Below are 26,767 nucleotides of genomic sequence, written 5' to 3'. Positions count from 1 at the left end.
TTACTGGGACAGGTGGGACAGGTTGCAGCCTATGTTCTGAATCTGCCATCCTTAATAAGGATGTCAAATAATAAAAAAAAAAAAGGTGAGTTCAAGCGTCAAATTGAAATCCTGGGCAAGGCAGTTATCCTTACTGCGTTGGGCTCATATGTGCAGAGCTGTGTTTCTAATTTTTGGAACAGACAGACGGTCAGACCTGCCCTGGAGAGAGACACGGTGGCGCAGTGTTATTCCAACTGCAGAGCTTTAAAATTGTGGGGGACTTACAAACTATTGAAAGCACAGAGGACGTTTGCATGGCTTACACCAGTTAATATTGAACATACTGCATTTGTCTTTAACCCAAAGGCCTGCATTTACAGATGTCAGGTGTCAAAACAAGGTCTGCTCATATGTGTTCTGGATAATACTGTAACCTGCATCTATCAAAGGCAACAAACACTAGTATGTTCTTAACTTCAAATGTAGCCTCCGGACTATAGCCCTCTCCTGCAGTAACAAACACAAGCAAGCCAAGCCCTTGCTTTTTGAACAGTGACAGCCAAACAGTGCAAAAGGAGCCAAAAGATATCCATCCAGTAGCGAGGGAGGCTGCTGGCGACCAATCTGCCTCGTCTGGGCCAATGGTGCACAAATGAGTCATGCAGCGATGGGGGACACTCCTCCCTAGTCATCGTCCACCAAAATCTGAGGTCAAAGGATGTCACAGTGCCAGACTGAGGCAAGCTAGGGGAGCACACATGGTCAGACATATGAGTTGAAGAATGGGAACATAAGAGAGGGTGGGTGGAACAAGGACAAGATAGAAAGAGTGTTTTAAAATGGTTCACTAGTACTTCACCCAAATGTATGGGCTTAAGCTTCCGTGCCATTTGGGACTCGTTTGTTGGCGGTCATCTTCTTGGTTTCGTCTTGCAGTCCCACAAGACTTTTGTTTGCTACAGTTTCCATTTTCTGTTTGACAGAATTTAGATAATAGCCAACGTCTTCATTTTCTGTCATTACATTTGAGCATCCTGCGTTACACTAGGGATGATAACTGAATAAACTAAAACCAGCAAGACATACTCCAGTTATTATATTCTGCCTCCTTTTCTGAGAATCTTGAAGATACAATATTGTGCATAGAAACTAGCAATGAAACATATTACTTTACAGTTGCAGTTGTCATTTGGCTCTTGACGAGGCTTCCATACACAGAGAAAATGTCTTAAAAATTGTCAAATTCTAAATGCATACTTTGCCAGACTTATTCTACCTGAGCTGAAACCATTGCATTTACAGAAATGCTGATCAATGTCCAACGTTGTACTAGAAAAATAAAGTAAAAATAAGGAGGAGACAAAAGAGAAAAAAGGGTGGGGGGAGAGATAGATGATTTATGGGAGGCAGTAGCAAAGAGATGAAAGATGGACGGCGAGACTAAATCATCCACAAAGTCGTCATGCACCCAGAGGTGGACTGCAGAGAGGTTAGTTGAGTGGGCAGGGCTGCATGGCGTCAGGATGAGCCACAGTCATTGTGTTGCCTTACATAAAGGACAGTGGGTTGACCTCTGTATGTGCTCCATCAGCACTGTCCTGAACCCTTACTTTAACCACATTAGCAGCGCACACACGCACGCACACACACACACACACAGCTGCATTAGAATGATACACACAAACAGCAGAAGCTCGACAAATGTGCATCGTCAGAATCAATGAGTGAACGACACAGAAATGCATATCAAAAGCAATCCGTGTGGAAACGAATGCCTACAAACCCATAACCTTATCACTAACGGTAACAACTCAGCTCCTTCTAAGTCGAATCCTAGTTTGTTTGCTCGGAAAGTTTGGTTCGTTTGGGGAGGTGTGAATGTGGAACCAAACCCTGATCCGCACCCAAGAAGCGAACTCTGGTCCGCCTAAAACGTAGGTCTCGGTTCAACTGAACCAAATGCAGGAAATCTACAAGACTACAACACAGGGCATTGTGGGATAAACGATAGGATTTGATGCAGCTCCGTGTTTTGCTCTTATGTGGCAGCAACAGTAGTTGTCCTGCATTAACCAACAGATGAGCAAGTTTTCTTGTCGATTTCTGTCTCGTCTTCTCCTTCACTAATTCACGATACAGCGCCGCCTCAGACGAGGAGATGGTTCGGTTTGTTTCACCAAAGTGTGAAAGCAAACTCGGACAGGCTGAATGTTGCAACCCCAAACTGAAGCGAGTCCCCAATCGTACCGAGTCTAGCGTTGACTATTAGGTGTGAAAATGACCTAAAACACAGAAGGTACTTGATATTTGGCTGAGTACAACCAATCAAGAAATAGATGAGGACAATTTTTTATTTAATTTTTAATTATTCAACGTTGGAGGCTCTAAAACCACAAGGCACAATGTATGCATCCTTTTTTATTCAAAGTATTGATTTACGGAGATCTCTGACAGTAGTTAAGAAGCACGTAATTATGCATCCGCATGTCAAAAACACCTCTTAACCTTTGCCCACCTGCAATCCCACACAAGTCAGAACCACTCAAAACATAACAAAAATCAAGCAAACTCGGGAAAAGAAAAAGACAAAAAGAGAGAGGAAGATAACAATAGTAATAATACAAGTGACGAGATAAATGAAATCCAACTGGATAATTAGATAAGTAAATAAAAAAGGAAGGGTGTAGGATTATGGTATAAGCTGTTTTGTTGGGCACAGGTAGAGTAGAGTAATCTTAATCGTCTTTCAGGTTCAGAGATAAGTTAGGGGCGAACAAATTCTAAGGGTTCCATGTCTCTTATAAGAATGTGTGAATTCTTAAATGAAAACTTAGCAGTACAGATGTATGCCTGAGCTTGCACACGAGAGAAAAAAATAATCAAAAATGGGGGAAGAAGCGAAAAAGGAACAAGAAGCTTGAGAGAGGGAGAGAGAAGAAAAAGCTGACTCTAACTCCCATGCTCAAAATAACAAATGATGATATGCCAGAGCTGTAACACTGAAGGAGGAAGGGTGGGTGAAAACAAAATGAAGGAACACGAATAAAAAAAGGAGTACAAGTGTGGGGGGGGGCATGTGCGCCCTCTGTTTTGCTGCAGCCAGACACCATTGGTCCACCAATCTGTCATTGTGAGCACAATTAGTATAGTCGTGAGAGCAGAGGGGGCGCTCTGTGATGTGCTGTTAGACGACTAAGAGCAACCAGAGGAGGTGATGGGAGGGAAAGGAGATGGAGGCTTGGCAGAAACTGTCACAGTTCATCAGTGCACTGGGACGTCGCATCTGGCCTTTCTGCCCCTGAACGTCACACCCACACACACACACACACACACACAACACATAAACATCCTTGATTGAGGTATGTACAGTCAAACTGTGCACGTACAACTGACACAAGAAAACGACACATGAATATAAGACGTACACAAACGATTGTCACAACATGTAATTTCCTCGAGGTAAAGAGGCGACGGTGTTAACATGCACACATGAGGAACATCTCCATATACCAACACACACACACATTCAGCACACGCCTGTGGAATCCATGTTTGTGCACACTGATGGAAGTTTCCAAGATGATTCCCAACATAGGCTAATGCAGCTTAACCAAGCATATCGGTCGGTCTCTCTCTCTCTGTGTGTGTGTGTGTGTACGTGCATGTGTTTGTAAGCTGTGCTGTAAACCATGATGCATGTCTTTGTGTCTGTCTGCTGTTGTCAGCAAAAAGTCGGCTCCCTGTGACAGTGTTAGCCAACATGACGTCAGTGTATGTTGATACCTGCTGCAAACTCAGTAACCAGAAGGTGAGCATTGCCTGTTTGTGCACATGTAAGAGGCATATTTATTGTAATAGCAGGTACAAACACTCCTTTATTGTTGTTTAGGCAGGGTGGAGAAATCCCTCAGGTTTTAGCCACGGGTGCCAAAGCGTTTCTTTTTTAATCACTTTTGGCAGCTCGGCACCAATATTTGGAAGTGCTGCACAATACATTTGATTGGCTATCAAAATAGTTCAAACTAGGAGTGGGATGAAGCATTAATCTATCAATAAGATCGTCGTCGTCGTGATGAGTGAGATATGATAATTGATGTGTTGGTGCAACTCAATTGTATTTCTATTGGAAAAAGAATGTGCTCTAGATTTTTTTTTTTTCCCCCCTCGCACTAATTTGACTCACTGATGTCACTTCATGAATCCTTGTTTAGCACAGGATTGAGGGTAATGTGAAGAGAAGTGAAGTAGCCAACAGGTCAATTCTGTAAATTCCATGTACATTTTCTTCACTTAGACAGATATGATTGAAAAATCGAAATCACAGAACTACTCTGTAGAGATATTGTTACCGTGAGCCATAAATCGTGTATTTGTACATTGGGATTCCTACCTCTTGTTTGAGAAACAGCAATAGGGAAGGCCTTTACAAGATAACCGTGTCAAGAAGAGAATAGCTTCCACTAACACAAAGTGAACTGCCATATCTGCATCTGTAAAGTAGTGAGGACAGGGCATGAAATTAAGCTCCCTTCCTCACCAAAGGTAATAGCTCACTTACCTAATTTAGTCATCTGACATACAGGTTTGCAGGGCAAGGGGAGAGTGGGGATAAAATTCCTCATGCATAAATATTTAAAGTACTTATTTAGTTTAGAGAAATAGAGGAAATTCCAGTGCTTGTCTCGCTCTCTCTGTCGCCTTTGCTCTGTCTTTATAGTCCAAGGGTTCATCTTAGTTAGCCTCAGTGAAGCCATCACAACTCTGCTGCCATAGCGACGACACTCAGAGCTGAGCCAAAAGCATCACGGACAGGCAGGCGGCTCTTAAGCTCGCAGACAGAAATAACTAGCTAACAAACAACTCCGGCAGTACCACAAACAGCTCTTATTAAAAAAAAAAAAAAAAAATACAAAATGTAGCAACAGTTTTAATGCGACGCCACCACCACCAGCAGCAGCAGCAGCCAAATCTTCTGTGTCTGACACTTATATCTAAAAATGAAGACATTATGGATGAAAACTTGATATAATGTGAATTGCAATTCAGGTTTATAAAAGCTCAAATTAGAGCTGAAAGTCCTCATTTCAACAGACCACATCCTGAAAGCTGTGTGCTACATCCATTGTGGTGGCAGTAAAAAAAAAGAAAGAAAGAAGAAGAGGGCGTGACAAGTGAACAGAGGGATGGATTCAATTTAACACCTGCACAAGACACACAAGCATTCACATCTGGGCTCACTCTCTCTCCCTATCACCCCCCCCCGCAACATAGGGCAGTTTAATGAAGCACAAAACACATACTGTTGAAGCATCCGGTGCAGGCAGAGAGGAAAAAAAGAGAGACAGGCACTGAAAGAAAAGGATTAAAATAGAAGAAGAGAGAGAGGAGTGATGAGAGAGAGAGAGAAGGATATGAAAACAAAAGTAAAGATGAATTTGAAGGAGGAAAGGGAGCAGTGAGTAAAGCAGGTAAGTAAATGAGTGAAGAGAGAGAGACCGAAAAAGGACCAGGCCATAATTGCTGGCTGTGGACGTGCACAGCAACAAGAGAAAGGAGCAGAAAGACAAAATGGAGAGGGGTGTTTTTTTGCCTGTAAGGTAGTTATAGTCACTGAGAGCCAAGTAAAAGGAACACATATGGGATGCAATGGTGCAGGCCGACAGACTGACCACAGTGTTCCCCCTCCCTCCCCCCCACACACACACACAGAAGAATAGAAGAAAGGGACCAAAGGGGGCTGAAGAGGAGAACAGAGGTAGGCAGAGAGAGAGAAGAGAGAAGAGTATCTTAATGATGCAAAGCACTAACTGCACCAGAGGAGAGAGAAAGGGACAAGGATGGTGGGGAGCAGGCAGGGAATAAAAACTAAAAACTAGACGCCAATAAAGAGGGAAAGATAGAAACAAGTAAGCCATAAAACAAAGAAGAAGCAGAGAGGGAGTCAATAAAACAAACGCAATCAAAACACACAAAAAAGGGGCAAACATTCTGCAACATAGGCAGAAACACAACCTCGTTTTTTCCTTACTACTTTTAATGGAGAAGCAGAGACATAAATAGATATTACAGCAAACACCGTAAGCAACAGATGTGTTCAACCAAAAGGGAGGAAATCCATAAAACCACCACTGTTGTGACACTAAAACTTTCTACTTCATTGAAAGGACATTTCCACTGGGGGAGCAACAATTAATCAATCAATCGGTTACGAAATGAATTGTCTAATATTTTGATTTGTGAGCTCACTGATTTTTCAGCTTCTTAAATGTGAATATATTCTGGTTCAATTGTTCCGTATAACAAAAGAAAATCATTAAAACGGAACAAATTTTGGTTTGTCAACAAAAAGAATCATTAAAACGGAACAAATTTTGGTTTATCGACAAAACGAGACATCTGGGACCGTCGTCATTTCGAGTTCCGGTAAACACTGATCAATAATTTTCCAACATTTTATGACATTTTATCGACCAAACAACTAATCAATGAATCAAGAAAGCAATCGTTAGTTGCAGCCCTAATTTCCACAGGCCCAGAGTCTGTTATTTACGAGATTATAGCATTTTAGGAGAGATAACAATTAAGAGACAACAATCTGATCGAATCACGGTTTTTAATTGAAAGTTTCACTGGTAAAAATGATGTTATGTCAATCTATGACTGCCTTTATAATTGGAGTTGGGGAATAAGGAGCAATGGATGGAGAGAGAGAGTAAGACTGTGACATTGACTACAGCAGACATCTCTGTGTAAGTGTCACCACATACATGGAGATTTAATTCCAGACACTATACATGGACTTCAATAAATGCAATAATCTCCCCTGCACTCACTGAAAAAGGTATATAAGCATGTATGTGGGTGTGTGTGGGTGTGTGGGTGTGTGTGTGTGTGCGCGCCTTTCCACAGTCTTTCTGAGAAAACGGAGAGTGTAAAGAGGGAGGGGGGGAGATCGATCAGCCTCACTCTCTGCAGTGCTGCAACCACTGGGTGTGTGCAAGTGTTTCACTGTGTTTGCATGTGCCCCCCAACTACAGGGGCGCCACCAAGTGGTCAAAATTATTCCCAGGCTCATTTAGAGAGGAGGAAGAATAATGTGGAAGGAAAAAAAAAGAGGAGGAGGGCGTGACAACTGAGCAGAGAGATGGATGCAACAGGGAGAAGTAAACAGCTTCTGTCTGACTTAAAATGAAGTAACAGCAGTGACACCGGTCGTCTCTCTGGAGTTTCTAATTACCTGGCTGCCCACGAGCTCTCCCACACGTCCACAACATTCACTCACCCACCCACACACAAGCATTCACTCACTCTGTGTGCAGAGCTGTTTTACAGACATGCACGCAGAAAGATGTGTGGGTTTAATTGTACCTCTCCCTCCATTCTGGGGGGCCGAATGCTGGACAGGTGAATGGTCTTGTATTCCCCGGAGTTGAGCTTGACAACCATGGCGTCGGCATTTACCACTTGCATCACCTGCATGACAGAGGAACAAAGAAGAGGGTGTGGTCTGAATAAAAGCAGAGAGGGGGTGGGTGAACACAAAAGCATAAAAACAAAAATACATAACACAAGTTGAGATTGATTTCAGGGTTCTCATAAATCTGTAAATCTCTGGCAGAAACTCACACCCCTGCAGTGTCACAGCACAACGAGGGGGGGGAAAAAAGACTTGCACTGCATTTTGTGAGCACGCAGACTATAAGAACGATGGGAAGAGAAGGAGCAGGTGAAGAATAAATGGAGAGGAAGAGTGCTATTCAAAGGCATGGGGAGACTGACAGTGCAGATCGTGAGCTGTCACGAGCAGAAGACACCGGGAGCAGGAGAAGAAAGAGTGATCTTTGAGTGACTGAGTAAGTAAGCGAGCTAAGTCCTCCCAATAGGCCGACAAGGTTTGGAGGACAGCAGGAGGACGTTTCGCTATCTGGGGGATTGGCACCACTAGGGAGGAAGAAAGGGAGGGTGGAAGAGAGAGAGAGAGAGAGAGAGAGACAGTGCAAGAGAGAGCTTTAAAACACAAACATCGTGTTAAAGAGAGACTGATAGAGCATTGCACAGCCCTCTGCCCAAAACTTGCTGGCAGCACTTTGTACTGGTGACCTTTACAAGTGTAACCAAAGATACTGAAATTTATGATTGGCATTTAAACGCTTTTCTCCGTATCAGAGGCGGCCGTCACACTTTTAGAACAGGTACAGCAGAGTGTGAATTTGAATCTTCAACAGCTACAGTTTTTAAGGCCTCTGTGCATCAGCTGCTGCTGCTGCTGCTGCTGCTGCTGCTTTTTCCTTGCAATTTATTTGTGCACTGATAATATTTTTAAAACTGAAATGTATCGAGTCTATGTGGGACGGAATTTCACTGTTTTCAGACTGAGATAGATTTTGGGCTTTCGACTGGTGGACGAATCTAACGAACCAGAATGTATTTTGTTGATATTTAAATATGCATATGCAACATGGGGCCTTTCTTAAATCTTTAAACTGTATAGACATGGACGATAAGTCCATCCTGACACGGTGACGTGGTAAAGTTTTACAGTATTTTCTTTAGTTTGTTTTGTCTTTTTATACAGGAAAATGACTCGGAAACAACTCATCACCGGAAGCCTTATTATCCTAAGTATCGATTTGTTCCTAATTACAGACAAAATCCTGTCTTTTTTTTACGTTGCTGTTGATATGCACGGGAATTTAGAGTTACCACTAGCTCCCAATGAGGAAAATCACACAAACAAAAGCATAACCTTGCCTTCAGGTGCTAACATTCTCTTTACTGGTAAAAACTGGAGGAATAACAATGGAGTGTAGAATAAATATTAGTGACTCAGCCTAGTCCATGTAGAATATGTGTTTCACTGTGCCTTGTTAAAAAAAAAAAAAAGACAGATTAGATGTTTAATGCGACTGAGATGAAGGAGGCATCCAGCGCCTTTAAGTAGGCTGAGAAATCAATTGCCCTACACATGTTTCCTCCCACGTGTGTATTAAATGGCCTCATCATCAGTCAAGCCGGAGCTCATATGTAGGCTGTGCTCGAGCTGAAAGTCCTAAAAGTGAGAGATGCAGGTCTGAGCTGTGTTCTGAGGTCTGTGTGGGTGGTTTTGTGCTGGACTTTGTGGTAGAAAAACAAAACATTTAAAAAAGAAATAAAAGTGTTATTAAGTTTGATTGTGGTGTACAACAAGACAAATACAGTTTGAGATTCATTACATCGTGGAAAACAAATCAGACTGCCACTGCATTTGCCACCAGAGAACAGAAATTACCGGCCCACGTGCTAAATAGGCTGCCCATAACAGCAGCCAAAATACATCATATACTAATCACTGAGCCGAGTGGGGGAGATACATAGGGAGCAGAGGGGAGGGAGACGGGGAGAGGTGGGGTGGGCTGTAATGAGTAAGTGCAACGTGGAGCATGCATGCACACCAACCTACACAAATTCACACTGTAACAAGGTCATCGTGTGGCCGGCCCAAGTAAACAAAGTATGAGAGAGAATGTGGCAGAGGAAAATGGCTCAGCATTTACCGGCTAATTACCAGCTAGAGGAGGCACGATGAAGGAGGACAGATCAACGCGCATCGAGAGAGAGGGGTGGGGGGGTGGGGGGTGTACGGCACAGAGAGACGGTGCGACACGGCGTAATCTCTCGGCAAATATCACCGGAGCAGACGCAGACAGAAACGATGTAAAATAGACAGAGAAAAAAAATTGAGCCAAAAGTCTTTGCAAAGTAGCTGCCATGAGGGCTGAGTGAGCCGGCAAAGAACACAAACAGGGTGGGCAGCATGACTCACTGGTCTGATCTGACACTCGAGGAGAGATGGGGATCTACTGCCACCCTCTGCCCACGGCTGACATGACATCTGCAGTGGCCAAGATCAGTCATGGCACATGAGGAGGATCTTGGCTACAGTCGGGGAACTTTCGGGGGTTGTCATTCGAATCCATTAAATTGGTGTTTAACCACAGGGCCGAGCAACCGGCTTAGTCAAGACTTACTCATTACACGTGTTGGATGAACTCCCTCACAAAGAAACACCTATAGCGGTGTTTCAGTATCACTGCCAGCAGAGGTTATTTGTCAGACAAATGACATGGTTTCACATGAAGTGGCAGTGTTTTGATGCCATGATAAAGCCCTCGAGCTGACATTTATCCACTGGGTGTTGCTGAAAAAACACCCTGATGAGCATGTAATGCTTTTATGAGGAAAGATCTAAAAATACTTTTGCCCTTCCTCATTACAGATTTTGACTACGACATGAACCAATTTACCCTTTTCTCATGATGTTAACATAAAAGTGACTTGTAAATATGTTTAAAAGTCAGACACAGTGGTTAGAAGAGCAGTAGACATGTTATTTTGAACTGCATCAGCCACACAGAGGCTCTTATATTCAGGTGAACTATGTAAAGAGGTGAAAACAAAATGAAAATTGCATTTTGAAACAATTAGACTAAAATGTAATTACTCGTTACTTTGTTCTACATTTTAGTTCTATATTTAATGATCTATAATTTGATTTGACCATAATCAGCCGATTATTAAGCATAATCAAGGAATTATTTTTGACATAGTTTTCTTGGAATAGGTCATTTCATTTTTCATGTATTTTTACCATATTGGGATGGAGTTTGTGAGCCTAAAATGCAAAAACAGCCATGATCCTTAAAAGCTAATGATGAAAGGCGAGAAGTTTTCACCACGTCACTTTTTATCTCTCACTTCGCAGGTTGATCGTTAACCAGGGGGAGAGGAGGAGAGGAGAAAGGAAAGGGGGGAGGCAGAGGGGGGTGAGGAAGACTGTTGGGACGTGGCCTACATCTGCTTCTCCAGTCTCTACAGAGATGGAAGGAGAGAGAGAGAGAAAGAGAGATGGAAGGATGTGAGACAGTCAAACAAAAAGATGCGTCAGCAGGATTGACTTGTGGGGATTGGGCCTCCTTTGGCTCTCCATTCCAGCCGTCACTCAGGTAATAAGAAGTGAAAAGCAGAGTGGACGAGGAGATGGGGAGGAGTGTGTGATGATGGGACTGATGGATAGATGTGTCCCTGGGAGAGTCATTGCAGTGCAATATTAGGTGCCCGGCAAATGTCACAGGGATGAGAGGGGAAAAAAGTGGTGAGGACAAGCCTGTCCGATATGTACTTAGCTTGAAAACAAGTCAACCATTTGCAAGGTCAGCAAGACATTTTCCGGCAGAAGTGCAAGCCACTTTAAAAGAGTTCTTAGAATCATGTGGTTCTGCCAGATAGGTTAGGTTAGATTAGGGTTATGATCATGACCTTAAAAGAGAAAAAAACAACAGTCTTCTATTCTGAGGTGACACTACATAAAAGGCCCCCCAAGTACAACAGTTGACAGCTTGTATTAAATTAAAATGTGTCTTGTTTGTGTCTCCTGTGGCCCCATGAGATCAGATCTGGATATAATCAAATTTACAAAAGACATCATTTCTGTTCAGGAAAACAAAATGATTTTTTAACGATTGTACAAATGTCTTTGCATGCGTCCTTGTGTGTGTGCACGCGTCCCTGTGTGTGTCCCCACAAGAGACGGACAAAGAATTTAAAGCTCATGTTGATCGGAGCTGATATTGTGGAGGTGGGGACACAAATAATATCAATGGAAAATCAATGGCTGCTCAGGAATGTGGACAAACACTCCAAACACATATCTGAACTTGGTGCGATGGGGGACGTGATTCTGCTGCCCAATGAACGTTGTCCCAGTCGGTGCTGAGGCTTTTTAAATCCTTGAAAACAAACCAACTAATAAAAACTAATAAAGCCACATCTGACAAAGACCGCGCCTCGTCTGTGGCTTCTTTGGGGCATAACGTAGTTGCGAGTTGGGATAGAGAGGACGGAAAAAGTCCTGCAGAGATCAAGGAGTGCATTCATCAACAGTGCAGTAATGTAGCAGAGAGAGAGACATCAGGGAGGACACACATAGTTTTGGGGATCTTGATTGGCTGTTCTTTTTATGACTTTTTCCTTATGTCTTTTCATCCTTCTCCCCCCAAGTCTCCCTGCAAGAAGACACTTTTCGGTTTCTTCTTCAACTATCTACCTTTCTTTATTGCTGTTTTCCAGCCTGTTTTCCATGCTCCCTCCAGAGCTCACCGCCAAATGTTACCCCTCATTTCCCAATGCCCACAACCAAGCGTCTTTTATTGAGGGGGTTCAGAAAGATCTGAGAGCAGCTCACACTGACAACATTAATGTTTTATCCCCTCTCTAGCCTCTTCCCTCCGACTCAGGAAAAAAAAAATACACATGCACAGTTTCTCTTTTGTGCCGTCTTTGTGAGTGCATGCAGTTTATCAAATTCATTCTGTAAGCAGATTGCCAAAGCAACACCTTTTATGTAACCCTCGGGCAACCAATGAATTTTTCAGGGTCTTAAAAGTTCAGGGTCTGAAGAGAGCAAACGCAGACAAAAGACAAACTTTGGGGGTATTAGATTTTTTTTCTCCCCCTACATTTCTGAGAAAAATATGCGTACTGAAGGGAAGAGTCATGGGGGACTAGATTTAAAAAATTGAAAGCTGATGCTCTATAGCTAGAAGCGCTTTATGATGTTAAGGCGATGGATTGAACCATATAATATGTCATCTTATAGTGAAAATAAGGTTAGACAGTATCACCGAAATGTATCGAGGAGCCCATCTTACATGATCTGATGTAATTTGTGCTGACAATTTGGAGGGAGTATGCGTTGCACATGATATTAAGGACACTTCTTTCCCCCTGGAGGCCTTGGTCAATAACCTCCAAAGCTAATATTTCTAGTTCTTGGCTGTTGGGGGTCATTCTGTGCAACTGCTACAGCAAACGCCAGCGATTTGGCACTAATTTGACTGGGGAGTGTTTCAAGGTTCCTGTTAAGTATTCCTCCTCATACCTTTGGTGGAGGGATTTTGCTCTTTTCTTTTTATTCAAGGGGGGGCGGGGGGGTTGCAAATGTGAAAATAAGAGGTGTCAGGAGGATATAAGTCATTAGAGGCCTCAAAGTGGCTCTGCTTTTTGCTGCAGTGCTCGGAGAAAATTGGAAATGCTGCAGTAGACATCAAGAGGTGGAAGCCGGGGAAATGGCCGGCACTGATGCAAAATCTTATTCATACGGCATAATGTCTTAAAGTCGTGTGGAAAGTTCCATATATTTCTTCGGCTTTTTACCTGTAGCGTTTAGATTTAATGCAAATTGAGAAAAAATATTACATCCGAGGTCAGAAGAACGGCATTACGGAAAGATTACACGGGGACAGCATCTCCACTGATGGGATACAGCCTATGAAAGTCGTATCAAGAGCTCACCTTGGCAACAAATTGTCTGTCCTTCTGGTCCAAGTTGGCTGTGGGTGCCACATAATCCCTCCAGATACGGACCTTGCGCTCTTTGGCGGATCTGGCCAAGAACAAAAGTCACATCATCATCATCATCATTAGGAGTAGTAGTTCTGAACATTAGCTGGACATCAAGACACAAATAGATCAATCTAGAGACAAAACAGCATTCATTTGGCTAGAAAAATATTCATTAAAGTGAGCGATTAGCCAACAATCACGGCGGCAATGACAGAATGAAAGTCACGCCCGAGTAAGACTGTAAATCTGTCATTATACACCGACCATCTCATTTTTACAAGATCTGCGTGTAGTTGATTTGCTCATTACATCTTTCATCGAATCAGTGATTTCCAGATCCAAATATAACTTGTAAATCTGTCATTATACACCGACCATCTAATTTTTACAAGATCTGCGTGTTGTCGATTTGCTCATTACATCTTTCATCGAATCAGTGATTTCCAGATCCAAATATAACTTTAAACGGGTTTTGACATTTTCCTCTGTTAGCCGAACATAAGCTCAAGGATGATAAGACTGCTCGCCTGCCACCAATTTAAATGTTAAATGAAATTCCTATTAGAAATGAACAAGAAATCAGTTCAAGAGTGGGAATTAAAGAAGCACTGTCTTCCTATTACAAGTCAGTGACCCTTCAAAGTGACGGGTCACTGAAGATTTTCATAGCTGTTATTTTAAGATAGAAAAAAAAAATTCAGTGTGTTGCTTTGACTTTCTGTGGACAGCCGATGAGTTTGTGCACACCTTTCAGCAGCTCGGAGTTTCTCGGCTCCCTGGGTGTAAACGGCCATGGACCAGTCCACACAGCGGGCAAAGCCTTCCTTAAGCAGGAGTTCTGTAATATTACCATTCTGAGAGCAAAGGGAGACAGAAAAAAAGTCATCATTAATGAGACCAAAAAAACAGAACCAGAACATCGCAGAGACTGAACGTCGCCCCCCTCATGTCTCACCGGGTGAAGGATGGTGCCCAGGATGATCTGGTTGGGACAGCTCTCCAGGATGATCTGAACGTCTCTCTGCAGAAGTCGGGATTCAGTGAAGAATTTGGCCTCTGCTGCGAACGACTCTGGTGTCTCTGTACCGTCCGCTTCCCGCTTGAATGAGGGACACTGGAGAAAAAAATAAACAGAGTATTTTGTGCACACACTTGATACGACCTGTTCTTCCCATGTACTATTGCTGTCCTCTTTTTTTACCATCACCTTGATTTACATCCTATCTGTATTCTCTTTTTGAGTGTGGCAAAGCGCCAGGTAGATAAACATAACAGGCACAACAAGCTGAAAGTCCTTTGAACGACGAGGAAAAAGAACACCTTGAAATGGATGCAATATCTTCAAGTGGGAGATGAAAGAGATTAGTTATCTGGAATGATCCATTGGCAAAGCCAGGCTTTGTGAAGGAGACAGATGGGGGAATTTGGTAGAGCGGGTATGACACGGTGTGCTACCCGTGCTCCTCGTCATTTCTGCCATCTCTGGACTATAAAACAGTTTGTCAACAAAAAAGGTAAAGCAGTTCAAATGAAAAGTGTAAAGAACGACGGTTACCTTAACTCCAGACAGCATGACTGTGACCAGGTAATGGTCAGGGAGCAGCAAGGCACGGACAACACTGCCGTCACGCACGTGCTCGATGATGGCTGAAAAGATAAGAGTGGAGCGTTCAAGTGTTGAAAGTGGGAAACGAGGAGACTTACAATTAGCCTCAGACTAGTGATTTGTTTCTTTATTATTATTATTGTTGTTGTTGTTGTTGTTGTTGTTGGGTACATAAGGCGTCAACGGTGAACGTCAGTATCTGAATTATTGAAATGAATTTCTGAACCACTTTTTCAATTTTCTTCATCCGGAAAAGATTACAGAGCATTTTATTTATTTTTTTTCAAGCAATCTCCTGCTCATCGATCTAAAAAAAATAAAAATAATAATATCTGTTATCTGCTGACAAGTAAAAGCAGTAAGTGTTTTTCTCGAGGCTCGCTTTCTGATACTCTCACACAACTGTATACAGGGGGAAAGGGCCTGCAGTGTCAAGTACTAATATAAACCTGAACCTCAACACAAGCAGAGTCACATCAGAGTCACATCAAATGCCACAAAGTTACTTTTAAAATATAAATCTTTGCTACAACTTTTATTTATTTAACAGTTTGCAATGGATAATTTACAACCTCATCATTGCAACTGCAAAATCACATTCATTTCAGCCCAGAACAACACAGGTAACTACACGTTTACAGCCAAAGTCAAATGTAAACACTACACTAACACATTTTCACTTTAAGGCGGTGGCAGTGTTGTATTAAAACATATCAAAGTTTGAGGCAACGGCAATTGTTTGAGAAATATTCAATGTTAGGCATGACATTGTATTAGTCCCTGAAATCATATAAATCAAATGTTGCTCTCTGTGCTACAACCACATAAATTGGTATTCTAGCTGTCACAGCATCTCACTGCACATTCAAAGTTCTTCAGCTGGATTGCTGCCTCCAATTGCGAAACAACCCTGATGGTCTCTCATAAGAACAAGAAATAAAAGAATGAAGAAAGAAAAAGCCTCCCCTCCGCCACCCCCACCTGCATTTTCCCATTCAATTAAAGGGTAGTGAAATGAGCTGAGCCACTGTTAGCCGCAGTCGTCTGGAAATAAATTGAGTGGCACATTACAACTCACGAAGGTCAGTGATGAGAGGATGAGGCCCGGCGAAGGGTGATATAATGTGTTCCATTTTATGTCCCTGAATTTTAGAGTGAACAATCTCCAGCCCAAACAGTGACCATCTGTCAGCCTGTAAACGTAGGTTTCAGGTAAAAATACAATTTGTTGCTGTGTTTCTTACCGTTGATAGGTTTCTGGTGCAAAGAGTCGACAAAGTTGCGGGGATTCTCGATGGTGTATTTCATGTCGCGGATGGTGTGTGCGCCACCACCCTCACTCCACATGCCCTTCTTGGACGACTTTGACTGGTCCTCCAATTCACAGAGTCTCGCCTGCTCTGGACTGGTCACACAAGAAAAGGGGAGAAAAAAAAAAAGAGAGAAAACATATAAGACACACAAAAAATGTTACAGGGACAACATGGAACGCACACATTCTTATGAGTCAAGTGGACACAGATGGTTCGTCCCCCAGTTCTGAAAGAGGAAAACACTGTTTATGATCACAGCTGCACTGACGCCGAGGTAGATCCAGTTAACGCTCATAACCAAAGTTCTCTAACAAGGTTTCCAAGTGCCGTTTAACAACTCACTTGAAACATAACACAGCTAGTACGGCCAGTTAACAAGTCACAATTAACTTCACACCAGTAAGAGAGGAACACACATGGTGTCTAACAAGCAGAAAGTTTCCCGCCCCGTGTTTGAGTTTAACGTGCCCTGGTAAAACATGACAGGAAGTGTTCCAGTGGGAAATATTAAAATTATTACAGCCACAGCCAAAGTGGAGTCCCTGGTTCCAAACTTCAACGTGCACAAGTGTTCCTTAGAAAGACCGCACGAGTCCGATTAAATTCAAGCATCTTAATAGCTTAAAAAGATCAATCTAAGCGTTCTGTGATGAAGTTAGAAGGCTCCGTCAGATCCAGCCAGATTCATGCTGGCACTGAAAACTGAGCAGCCTCATGCTTTTTGAGAGCCTTTCTACAACTTTAATTATTCAGAAATTCAAATGGCCAACATGCTTTTGTTTCTACAACGCAGCAAAGGCTTCCCAATTCATATGGCTCTTTGACTGATTAAGATACGGAAGTAGCTCCCTGTGTGGACGAAGATGATCGGGAACTTAGTGTCAAAGCATTTTCAGAGCAAATTCTTCCAATCAAAACACTGCTAGAAATCAAAAAGGTTATTGATGGATACAAGAGTGCAATACTACTGGGGGTAAAAAAAAGGCCAAAAAAGAAAAACGTCCAATTCAGTTAAACATGAAGACACCGTGGGCTTCATCCTTCATCTGCTTATGGCTCCCTTGTGCATATAGAAATACTTAAGATACAAAATGTTTGTGCAGTTTAAAAGGGTGTCGAAAATACTGCTCCCTTGTGCACTGACTGGAAGGGTTCCACTCCTAGCGAGCAGCAATGCCCAAGCAAACACAGTTCACCCCCAGATGTTTACACCCTTCCACCAGTACTTCTCCAGGGCTCTAGTTCAAAAAAAAAAAAAAGACGCAATGGGTGGTAATAAAGCACAGTTGGTTTCCATGTTAATACGGCTCCCCTCTGCTGTGGTGGGTGGTTTTTACACAAACCAGTCAGTCAAAACACCCTGCCCGTGGTTTTAATCTGTCAAAAACCAAAGTGCAATAGTGTGAAATCTGACTATTTTTCAGGGTCTAACCACCTCAGAGAACAGATTAAGCATTTTTATGGGGAAAGCAGCTTGACTGAGCAACAGACCGAGATACGGGACAGACTCCGGATGATTGATGACTGTGTCTGTTTCGAGCGCCGTTTGACTCAGCACCAAGGACGGCGTTTTCGTGACAGCTCAAGTCAAAGTGAAGCTCAAAACTAAAAACTCATCTGTGTGATGTAAAAAAAAAAACATTAAACCTAACAAACACTGACAGCAGCAATGTAAAGGTAGGATACATTTAAAATGCATCATAATATATAACTCATATTTTCACTGCAGCATTTTTAAATTTAAAGTAAGCATTCAATAAAAATGAAATAAAAACCTTTTTTGTTGCACAAGTAAACAATTTAGCCATCTACGCTGTCACACTAACAGTAGTGAAGTCTGATTGATGAGAGACTTCCTGTGCTTCCCTTTTTGCTCCGATAATCGAATGAAAGCAGCACAGAAACAACTTTGCCTCATCCTGCTCTGGTGCACTGCCGGATAACATCGAACGCAGAACTTTAAATTCATCAATTGGCTGACTGTTTTCCCAAGCGACAGTCAGTTTTTTTTTTTTCCTGCTTTAATCGCACTGTCCAAAAGCAATCATCGCCATCATCACCCCCACAATTATAATCACATTACAACTGGTGTGGTAAGCGTAGCCAGTCACGAAGGGAAATTATATTGGAAAGCTTGATCATCAAGAGAAAAGCTGAGGCTTAACACCCTTACTGAGTAATGGGCCTCCTTAAATGATGCCCACTTACACTTAAAGCATCATTTACATTAGTGCTCGTTTTGGGCCACTGCACAGGATGTATGAAATGGGTCATTAGTGGCAAAATATTCACATCATCTCTGTGCACGTCGGAGGTTGAAAATGTAGCAGCATGAGTCAAATTGGTTACAATGTGTGTAATGTGCACTTACACCCACTGGGGGGGCTATGCAACACTTATAGAGTCATACAGCACTGGGTGTGTTGGTGTGTTTAAGGGATTGCCGCTTAAGGGCAATGTGGCAGAAAAGGGTTTCAGAGGGACATTTCCATAGCAGCGGGGTAATACTGCCACCATCTGGGACACTGGGGCTTTAACTCCATTCTAGCCGGTCTACCAGCTGATGCCTCCTCTATATCTTGCCGCGGTGCTGTATGGCTGTAAGCTTCAGCAGGCAGAGGATTACATCACATTGCTGACAATGACTTCCTCCTCCTCGCACTGTGAAACCCAGGAAAGGATTGCAAACAAAAATAGCTCCAAACTACACAATTGGAGGGAAAGTAGTTCATACTACCTTGTACCGCATTAGATTTGAGAGCAGTCAATCCAACAAGTTCTATTATAGCTCACTAATAAGCCTCTATATATATATATATATATATATATATATATATATATATATATATATATATATATATATATATATATATAGAGGCTAAAGGTTAAATAAAAAAAAAGTATCATCACAAGCATCTTACTTGTTCCCTCTGATTCCTTCCCTGCGGACTGTGGCGAGGCCCTCGTTTACCAAAGACTCAGCGATGTTCTCGCCTGTTGTGTCTAAAAAAACAAAACACAAAACTCAACTCTCATTGTATTTTTTTATCATTGTGTGGTAACAACGATACAGCAGGACAGGTCAGCTGATTTGATGAGACATGTGCTAATCAGACATGAGTTTCATGCAGGTATGTTTGTGTAGTTCCCTGACACAACACCCTGTCACTTATTCTTACACACTGAACCTTATAAAGGGGCTACATGTAAAATACGCAACTAGAGTTTAAAAGATGCAATCCAAATGAAAAATACTGGAGAGCATTATCCCCCCTCCACCCCTCCCTCTCCTCCTCAGAGACTTCAGGTTGTCAGATTTAATCCCACACAAACTGAAAAACAGATCTGCAAGGAGCCACACTTGAAGTTTATTCACACTTTAATAACATTTACATAAACAGAAGTTGCAGGATGTAAGTTAAATTTAAAAGTGTAAATAAACTGACTGAGAGATTGCCATCAGTGAAGTCAGTAGAGCTGAAACAATTACTCGAATAATCGAAAATCGGTTACTAAATGAATTACTACAACTATTTGGATTAATTGTTTTAAAGGAAAAGGAAAATAACCATTAGTTGCAGCCCTAGAAGCCAGAATATCAACTTCACCTCTGATGACATCTTTATTTAGAGAAGGGGGCTTCTAATGCTATATAAGCACATACATTACACACATACAGGACAAAGGAACTTTTATCCAAATCCATGATGCATGTGGACAGTTTTCAGATCAAGTGAGTGAGTTTGAGCGATTGTAGACTCACCTCTTCCCAGGTAGACTATGCCGTACTCTCTGCCCAGAGCAGTCTTGATCTCCACAGTGAAGCACACTTCTTTGCCGATTAGTTTCTTCCGCAGGAACTCTCTGGCTTGAAAGGCCCACGGCTGCAACACAGACGGAAATAATCAGGTATATGTCCATAGAGAGCTCTCATTGTAATTTAATAATGCATTTTGACACATCTGTAGAAACAGCGTTAAACAACTTGCTCAGAAATATTGCCATAAAAAACAGCTGTTTAAAATATGTAGAAATATACAGTGTGACAACAGATGTTGGGCCGCGCTGCACGTGAAGTTTGTTTTTTGCTTATTCACAGCCAAACACACTTATCAGTTGAGTAAACTGTACCGATGTGGACATAGTACCCACTAAATATGATAACTAACAGTGTGATCATGTTAGGAAACACTGCAGTGCTCATTTATTATAAAAGTAACTTAGCCACAGCAAACTCTCTGCTGATTTTAATGGATTGGTCTTGGTTTTTCATCTGATAAAATAAAATTAAAAAAAGGCACAACCATCTGTCAAAGCCTAACTGGAAACTGTATTAAAAAAAACAACTTACAGATAAAAGAGCAGATTGTAACACTTGACTTCCGTGAATAAACTGATGGACTTCTTAATCACAACAGCATTATCTTAAAGTCTTAAATTCAACTCAGAATTGTTTTAACATGCTTATCTCTTAGCTACACCACAAACAGACACGGCCTAAATATCAATTAGTAGATACGTGTGAAACTACTCAATCAAAAGAAGGATAGACAAGTTACTAGGGCTGCGACTAATGATTAATTTAATAATCAACAAATCTGTCAATTATTTTCTCAATTAATCATTTGGGCCATAAAATGTCAGACAATGTTGAAAATGTTTGATTGGCATTTCCCAACTCCAGAAATAATAATGTTCTCAAATGTGTCATTTTGCCCACAAAACATTTGTTTTCTATGTTTCATGGAGCAAAGAAACCAGAAAATATTCACATTTAAGAAGCTGAAATACTTGACACCTTGTTAAATTATATATTTTTTTAAAAGCCCACTAAAATCAATTAATCGATTATCAAAATAGTTTAAAATTAATTTAGTAAACAATTAATCTATTTGTCATTGCGGCCCTACAAGTCATGGGACCAAAGCTCAAAAGTAAAGTCCTCATCCCACAGTAAAAAACAATATTTCAATAACACTTTGGGGCATCGCAGTGTTTACAGCAGGACTACTTAGCAGGACCTTGTTCTGCCTTTGCCAAACACGCGTAAATAAACCAACACAAACACAATGGGACTCACCTCATCAGGGGTGTCCTTGGTATCAGGCTGGCTCTGAGCAGCTCGGCGTGCCATTGCCCCAGCTCGGATATTACTAAGATTGATCTGACGCTCCGGGGGCGGGCCGCCTCTAGGCTGGCCCCGCACAATGATAGCACAGCCCGACAAGACCTGGAGAGAGAGAGAGAGAATAACAAAAACTATCAATTGGAGAACACAGGGTAACAGTATTTACAATGGCCTTTGTTTCAGTCAATAAATAAACAAATATTTTATCTGTAAACATGCAAATAATGTAATTTACAGGCCAAAAACACCAGAAACCAATAACAAAACAACACTTCTGTTTCTAAAGAAGACATCAGTAACAGCTTTTAGTTTCTGTTCCCTCTCACAATACATATTCTCTGCTGTTTGCATTTACATTGCAATGAGGATCTGATAAGCACTGAAGTCCAGTCATGCTGAACTGATCCGAAACTGGTTGACTTTTGCACAATACTGCAAGTACGCAAATAAAGAAATCACTAATTCGAGCAGGGACTTACATCTGATGTTTTGTGCCAGTGTGACGATGAGTGGACACAGATTAACAAAAACATTTGTTTTTATTGTCAAACTCTTCCAGGATGTAACAGGACAACTGCATGACTAATCTCGCTGCACAGGTAGAAAGCAACTTCAACTCCATGTTGTCATGGTGACAGCATGTCATTCAAATGCAGGGAGAAATCTCGCCATCTGATAACGTAGCTAAATACAAAACAAAGATAACCTACTCTTGGCTTTGACAACCGTGGCATTTACACGAATCTGAGCAAACACCTTTTATCTGTGGACTCTCCAGTGTGTCTGCAGGGAGCATCACTGGGGCTGTTGATCTAAGATTTGCACAAGATAAACTCTTACATCAGATCAACACTGTTACCCACTCTAACAGATCTTCCAAAGTACAGACCAAGAAGAAGAGATTGCTGCTGTCATGTTTTTAAAGCACAACCAGCCTTAGAAAAGGAGGCAAAGGGGGCTGTGTTTATAAAATGAACACGCTTTATTTAAAATGTAGCACAAGACTTTCCCTGACTCCTTTCAAATGGTAAGGAGGTATATTACTAAAGCATGCATGCTGTGGGAAAATAGTTCCAGTGCAAAATGTTCAAAAAAAAAAAAGAGCCTGGCGATTTCATTTGAAGTTAACTTCTTAGCAAAACCATAATAATCTTACTGCTATGACTGGGGTGCACTTAAAAATGGTAGAACCATCTTTTCACAAAAGCGTTGCTTCTTCTGGTATTAAAAAACTCATGAGTATTAGCTTACAATATACATTCTTTTTACAGGGATGACACAAATGCTTAACTGTTTGCAGCAGATACTAATGTTCTAAAAACAGCACTTATTCAAATGCCTAAGTTTAAATCAAACCAATCCTGTTTGAAAAGCCCAAAATCACTATTCAGGAACACAAATCAGTAAATGCACCAGCACAGCTGTCTATACAACAACTTTGTTATATAAAAGAAGCAAACGATTTTACTCCACTAAGACAAAGATTGGTAGGAATTCAAAGTTATGATGTCATCAGTATCCGACATCCTGTCCTCAGACTCTTGGTCCACACAATAAGTCAGTTTGAGAACTGAATAATATAATGTTTTTTTTAACATTCAAAGTCATATTTGACCCATATTTAGCCTTTAAAAAAAGTAAAAATGCTCACAAAATAACATGTGATATGGATATTGAGGGGGGAGGTGCAAGTTTACTCATTTCCCCTAATCAACTACTCTTAAGGGCTCAAGAGGACACCTTAACTATGCAACCTTAACTATGCAACTAAGCAAAGGTATGCAGTACAATATGACTTTCTGTTAACATAATCTTGATGAGAAAAACAAAACGTCAACTCCCTTAGGTCACTGGCCAAGTATATATGAAAGAGGATAGAGAGTAACATGAATAGAGAATACACACACACAACCATAATGAATGGAAGATTATAGGGGGGGCAACAGGGTTGTAGCTACGTGTCATTTTCTCGTGGTCGGTCGTGCCCACCACACAGTAAACGCTCCGACTGACACTTTTGACTTTGACCAGCTTCTACACTGCAGAGTTAAAATACATTTCCAGAAGCTAAAATAAAAAATAAATGCTTTCATCGCTGAGATATATCACTATGTGGCAAATTGAAATGTCGTTAGCTTCCACGCTAAGTTACTAAGTGTAAACTTCTTAGTAGTAAATAGAGATGAATGAATTCACTCTGGACAAACGTTGTCAGCTCCGAAAAGCACGTGTGCGAACTTTGCCCATTTCAGTTTACACTTGCTGGACATTAAATGTTAATTAGGTAGCAGCCGTTAGCTGGGAAACTAAACATCTGTTGACATGAGTGCCAACGAGCTACTCAGTGGCATTAGTGTCCAGTCAGCTTCGCAATTCTACCATGGCAGTCGTGTGCCACTCCGTACAACTGACCTTTAAAAACGTGCTATGGAACTCTCACTTTATGATACAAATAAGTGTCAAGATAGCAAACATGTGCTAATGTCAGTGGGGCTTAGCTCAGTAGCTGGCTAGCAACAACGTTAGCCGGCATGCTGCCGCAGCCAGGTGCTGTTAATGTCACTGACAGCCAATTGAAGCATAATACCAGCACGTGTCTTCAACAGAGAACGGCGTTTTTTAAATATTCCAGTCACGTAAATTAAGTTGTGTGCCAACCGACAAGTTAGACTTAGCCCCCTGTTAGCCTCTGGCTAACTAGCTGCATTGCCTGCACTCACGGAGGGAGCTCACACTTTGAAATCTCTTACCATTTTCACTATTCCTCTTTGCAGAGAAGCAGACGGCGCGGTAGCTGCCTGAACTGGAGCCGAAACAGATGCCATGTCCACCGGTTGTAAGAGGTAACGCCGTGAGAGGGGGTGTCCAGGTGAGGGAGCTGGGACACTGAAGAGTGAGTGACTGTTCTACTGAAAGCCAAGAGAAAAAGGGCTGAGCACCGATCAACACACACGTTATACCGGAAACACACTATGCCATGCATACACACACGTCAAACCGTTCCGGGTCTGAGAAGAACAATGAATGGAAGTAAACGGAGCCGCTTCACGACCGCGTAAGCAAATTGAAATAAACACTTCCGGGGCAAGAGGTGCGACACGTCAGCATAGTGTTAACCCAGTGCATGCTGCGTTCACTGTCTGTCGGAAATATTAAGGTGGGCCACGAATTGGGAAGTTTCAGAATTGGTTTTTGAAAATAGAGTATTTAAAGATTGTTTTTCAGCGCCAAAGTATTTTTGTGAAGTATTTCAATTAACACAGTGATACATTACACAAATAACTGGTGTTAGTTAATTCGGCATTGTTTATTTTCCAAAATGTGAACACATGTGACCAAACCGCTTTTTGTTGCACTGTTATTTTTTAATTATTTTAATGTGCTTTTAGGTTTTAGGTCTTGTTCTTAGTGTAATCAATGTTGTATTGTTGTCTATAATTGGTGCGCCAAAGACAATTTAGCACCTTTATGGACAGTAAAGATGTATTCTAAAAAATAAAAAAACAATGTAAAAATGTTTGCATTTAGAAAATAAATATTGTTTATATTAAATTGCAACCATGTCTTTTATTTTGTGCTTATTATTATATGATATGTTATATAATGCTGTTAAATTCACTGACGTTTCTGGCCTTTTTGACTGAATCAAGCCGCTGTCGGTGACAGATGATGTCACATCAGTGACACACAGCAAGTGCAGTTTGAAATAAATTGAGAAAGGTTAGAGTCTGTGGCGCTTCACAGTTGACAGAGACTTTGTTTTATGCCCAATCAAAATGTGCACTAATGACATCAGTGACATCATGACAGGGTTGAGTTGTAACCATGGTTGCCACAGTGACAGAAGGACGATTCTAGGGTTTGTCTGTTCCACATCAAACTTGACAGCTGTAATGCTGAGGACTCTGAGTGTACAGTGTCAAATGTCCATTTTTTTCAGACCCCTATAAAGCCATGGTTCTCAAACTGTGGTGGTACATGATCTTCCTCGGTTGGTACTTGGAGGAAAATCAGAAATACTGTTCTACTGTATTTACCAGGATTTGTGGTATGTGTGTAGGAAATGACACAAATAACAACAAAACTAAAATTAAATTATGATACTAATTAGAGTCACCTCATCTCTCCCTCCAGTGTCTGAAGTATATGTGAGGAAGAGGATTATGATGAGCGAGCAAGTTATCTTGTTGGGAATAAATCTGCCACCATAGCTAACTATGAGTATATATGTGTATATATATTTCTGTTTTGCATGCTGATTCCCATGAGTGACCGTGTGAGTGGGAAGCAGGGAACTGGTATAAGAGAAAATGTATAGCCTGGGGACCTTCTCTCAATATTTGCAATACCTTGTAATGTTGTTGTGACTCAGACAATAATCCCCGAAGGGAGTAAATCGTAATAATTGTGTTATGAGGTTTGTGTGTGTGTGTGTGTGTGTGAGAGAGAGAGAGAGAGACTGGACAAACATAATGAATTTTTTTTAGAAATTGGAAATTCCCCCTTTCATATTGAGTTTAGGTCTGCTATTGTATTTATTTAAAAGTGCATTTATTAACCTGCAATCCACAAAATGCATAGACTGCGCTGGTCAAAGTGTATGTTACATATACTGTACATGCAGCACATGCAACATAAAGTTTCACTATTTAAATATGAGGAGATATCGCCCTCTGGGTGTCAAACCACGTCACAGCTGTGGAATTCTGAGACTACAGAGGATCCACGAGTGATTGTGAGGGGCATTTCAATTAACACTACATTAATTAACATATGTGTATATATGTAATATACAAAACAATGCTTTATTCATCCCAATAGAAAATGAGCTAAGGAGCCAGGAGAGAAGCTGCCATCCATCGTGTTGTGGCACGAGTGGTAAAGAAGGAAAAGACGTAAAATGAAAAACAATAGATTGATGAAGATAAGAATTACTTTTTTTTTTTTAAACTTTTTTCGTCATTGCGTCTTTTTGCGTATTTTTACATCTCTGAATAGAGTATCCGATGCGCAGCAAATGACTGATTTACGCAAAAGCTGCATGTAAATGATAAATAAAACCTCTTAAAAGTAAAGCATGGCCTCCTGTGAACATAAAAACACTTTACCTGTAAAATAATATGTCAACATTTTTGTTTTTCTCGTTTAAAAGGCTCGCGTCGTCAGTTGAAGGCGATTGGTGGATATTATTAACTATAATGTAATCGCATACACTTTAGATAATTATCCACATATTATACTTTATTTTAAGTGCAATTAGAGTCGAATTCTAACAGCAGGTCACGCACGTGTGTGAGTTTGAGTAAAGCGTTTACACACAGTTAAAAGTAAGTGGCAAGTTCGAAGAGAAGACTTGTT

At 41.3% G+C, this 26,767-nt stretch overlaps 1 protein-coding gene across 2 annotated transcripts in view; it reads right to left on the bottom strand.

The window, feature by feature from the left end:
* snd1 (staphylococcal nuclease and tudor domain containing 1) overlaps positions 1–24,409 on the bottom strand; it is a 167,813-nt gene extending 143,404 nt beyond the window's left edge. Inside the window, exons 1-10 of one of the 2 annotated variants that reach the window (XM_058625515.1) lie at positions 24,160–24,409; positions 21,362–21,511; positions 20,045–20,165; positions 19,203–19,284; positions 16,213–16,373; positions 14,918–15,009; positions 14,318–14,476; positions 14,110–14,216; positions 13,312–13,402; positions 7,351–7,455 (exon numbers count right to left, since the gene is read on the bottom strand). In XM_058625515.1, coding sequence (XP_058481498.1) covers positions 7,351–7,455; positions 13,312–13,402; positions 14,110–14,216; positions 14,318–14,476; positions 14,918–15,009; positions 16,213–16,373; positions 19,203–19,284; positions 20,045–20,165; positions 21,362–21,511; positions 24,160–24,234 — 1,143 coding nt within the window. In that variant the 5' untranslated portion in view covers positions 24,235–24,409. The remainder of the gene's footprint in view (positions 1–7,350; positions 7,456–13,311; positions 13,403–14,109; positions 14,217–14,317; positions 14,477–14,917; positions 15,010–16,212; positions 16,374–19,202; positions 19,285–20,044; positions 20,166–21,361; positions 21,512–24,159) is intronic. The other variant, XM_058625514.1, reaches the window with a different exon arrangement.
* Between the last annotated feature and the right edge of the window lie 2,358 nt (positions 24,410–26,767).

This window comes from Solea solea, chromosome 3 (genome assembly GCF_958295425.1).
Source record: "Solea solea chromosome 3, fSolSol10.1, whole genome shotgun sequence".
Classification (NCBI taxonomy): domain Eukaryota; kingdom Metazoa; phylum Chordata; class Actinopteri; order Pleuronectiformes; family Soleidae; genus Solea; species Solea solea.
This window is presented reverse-complemented; position numbering and strand designations above follow the sequence as displayed.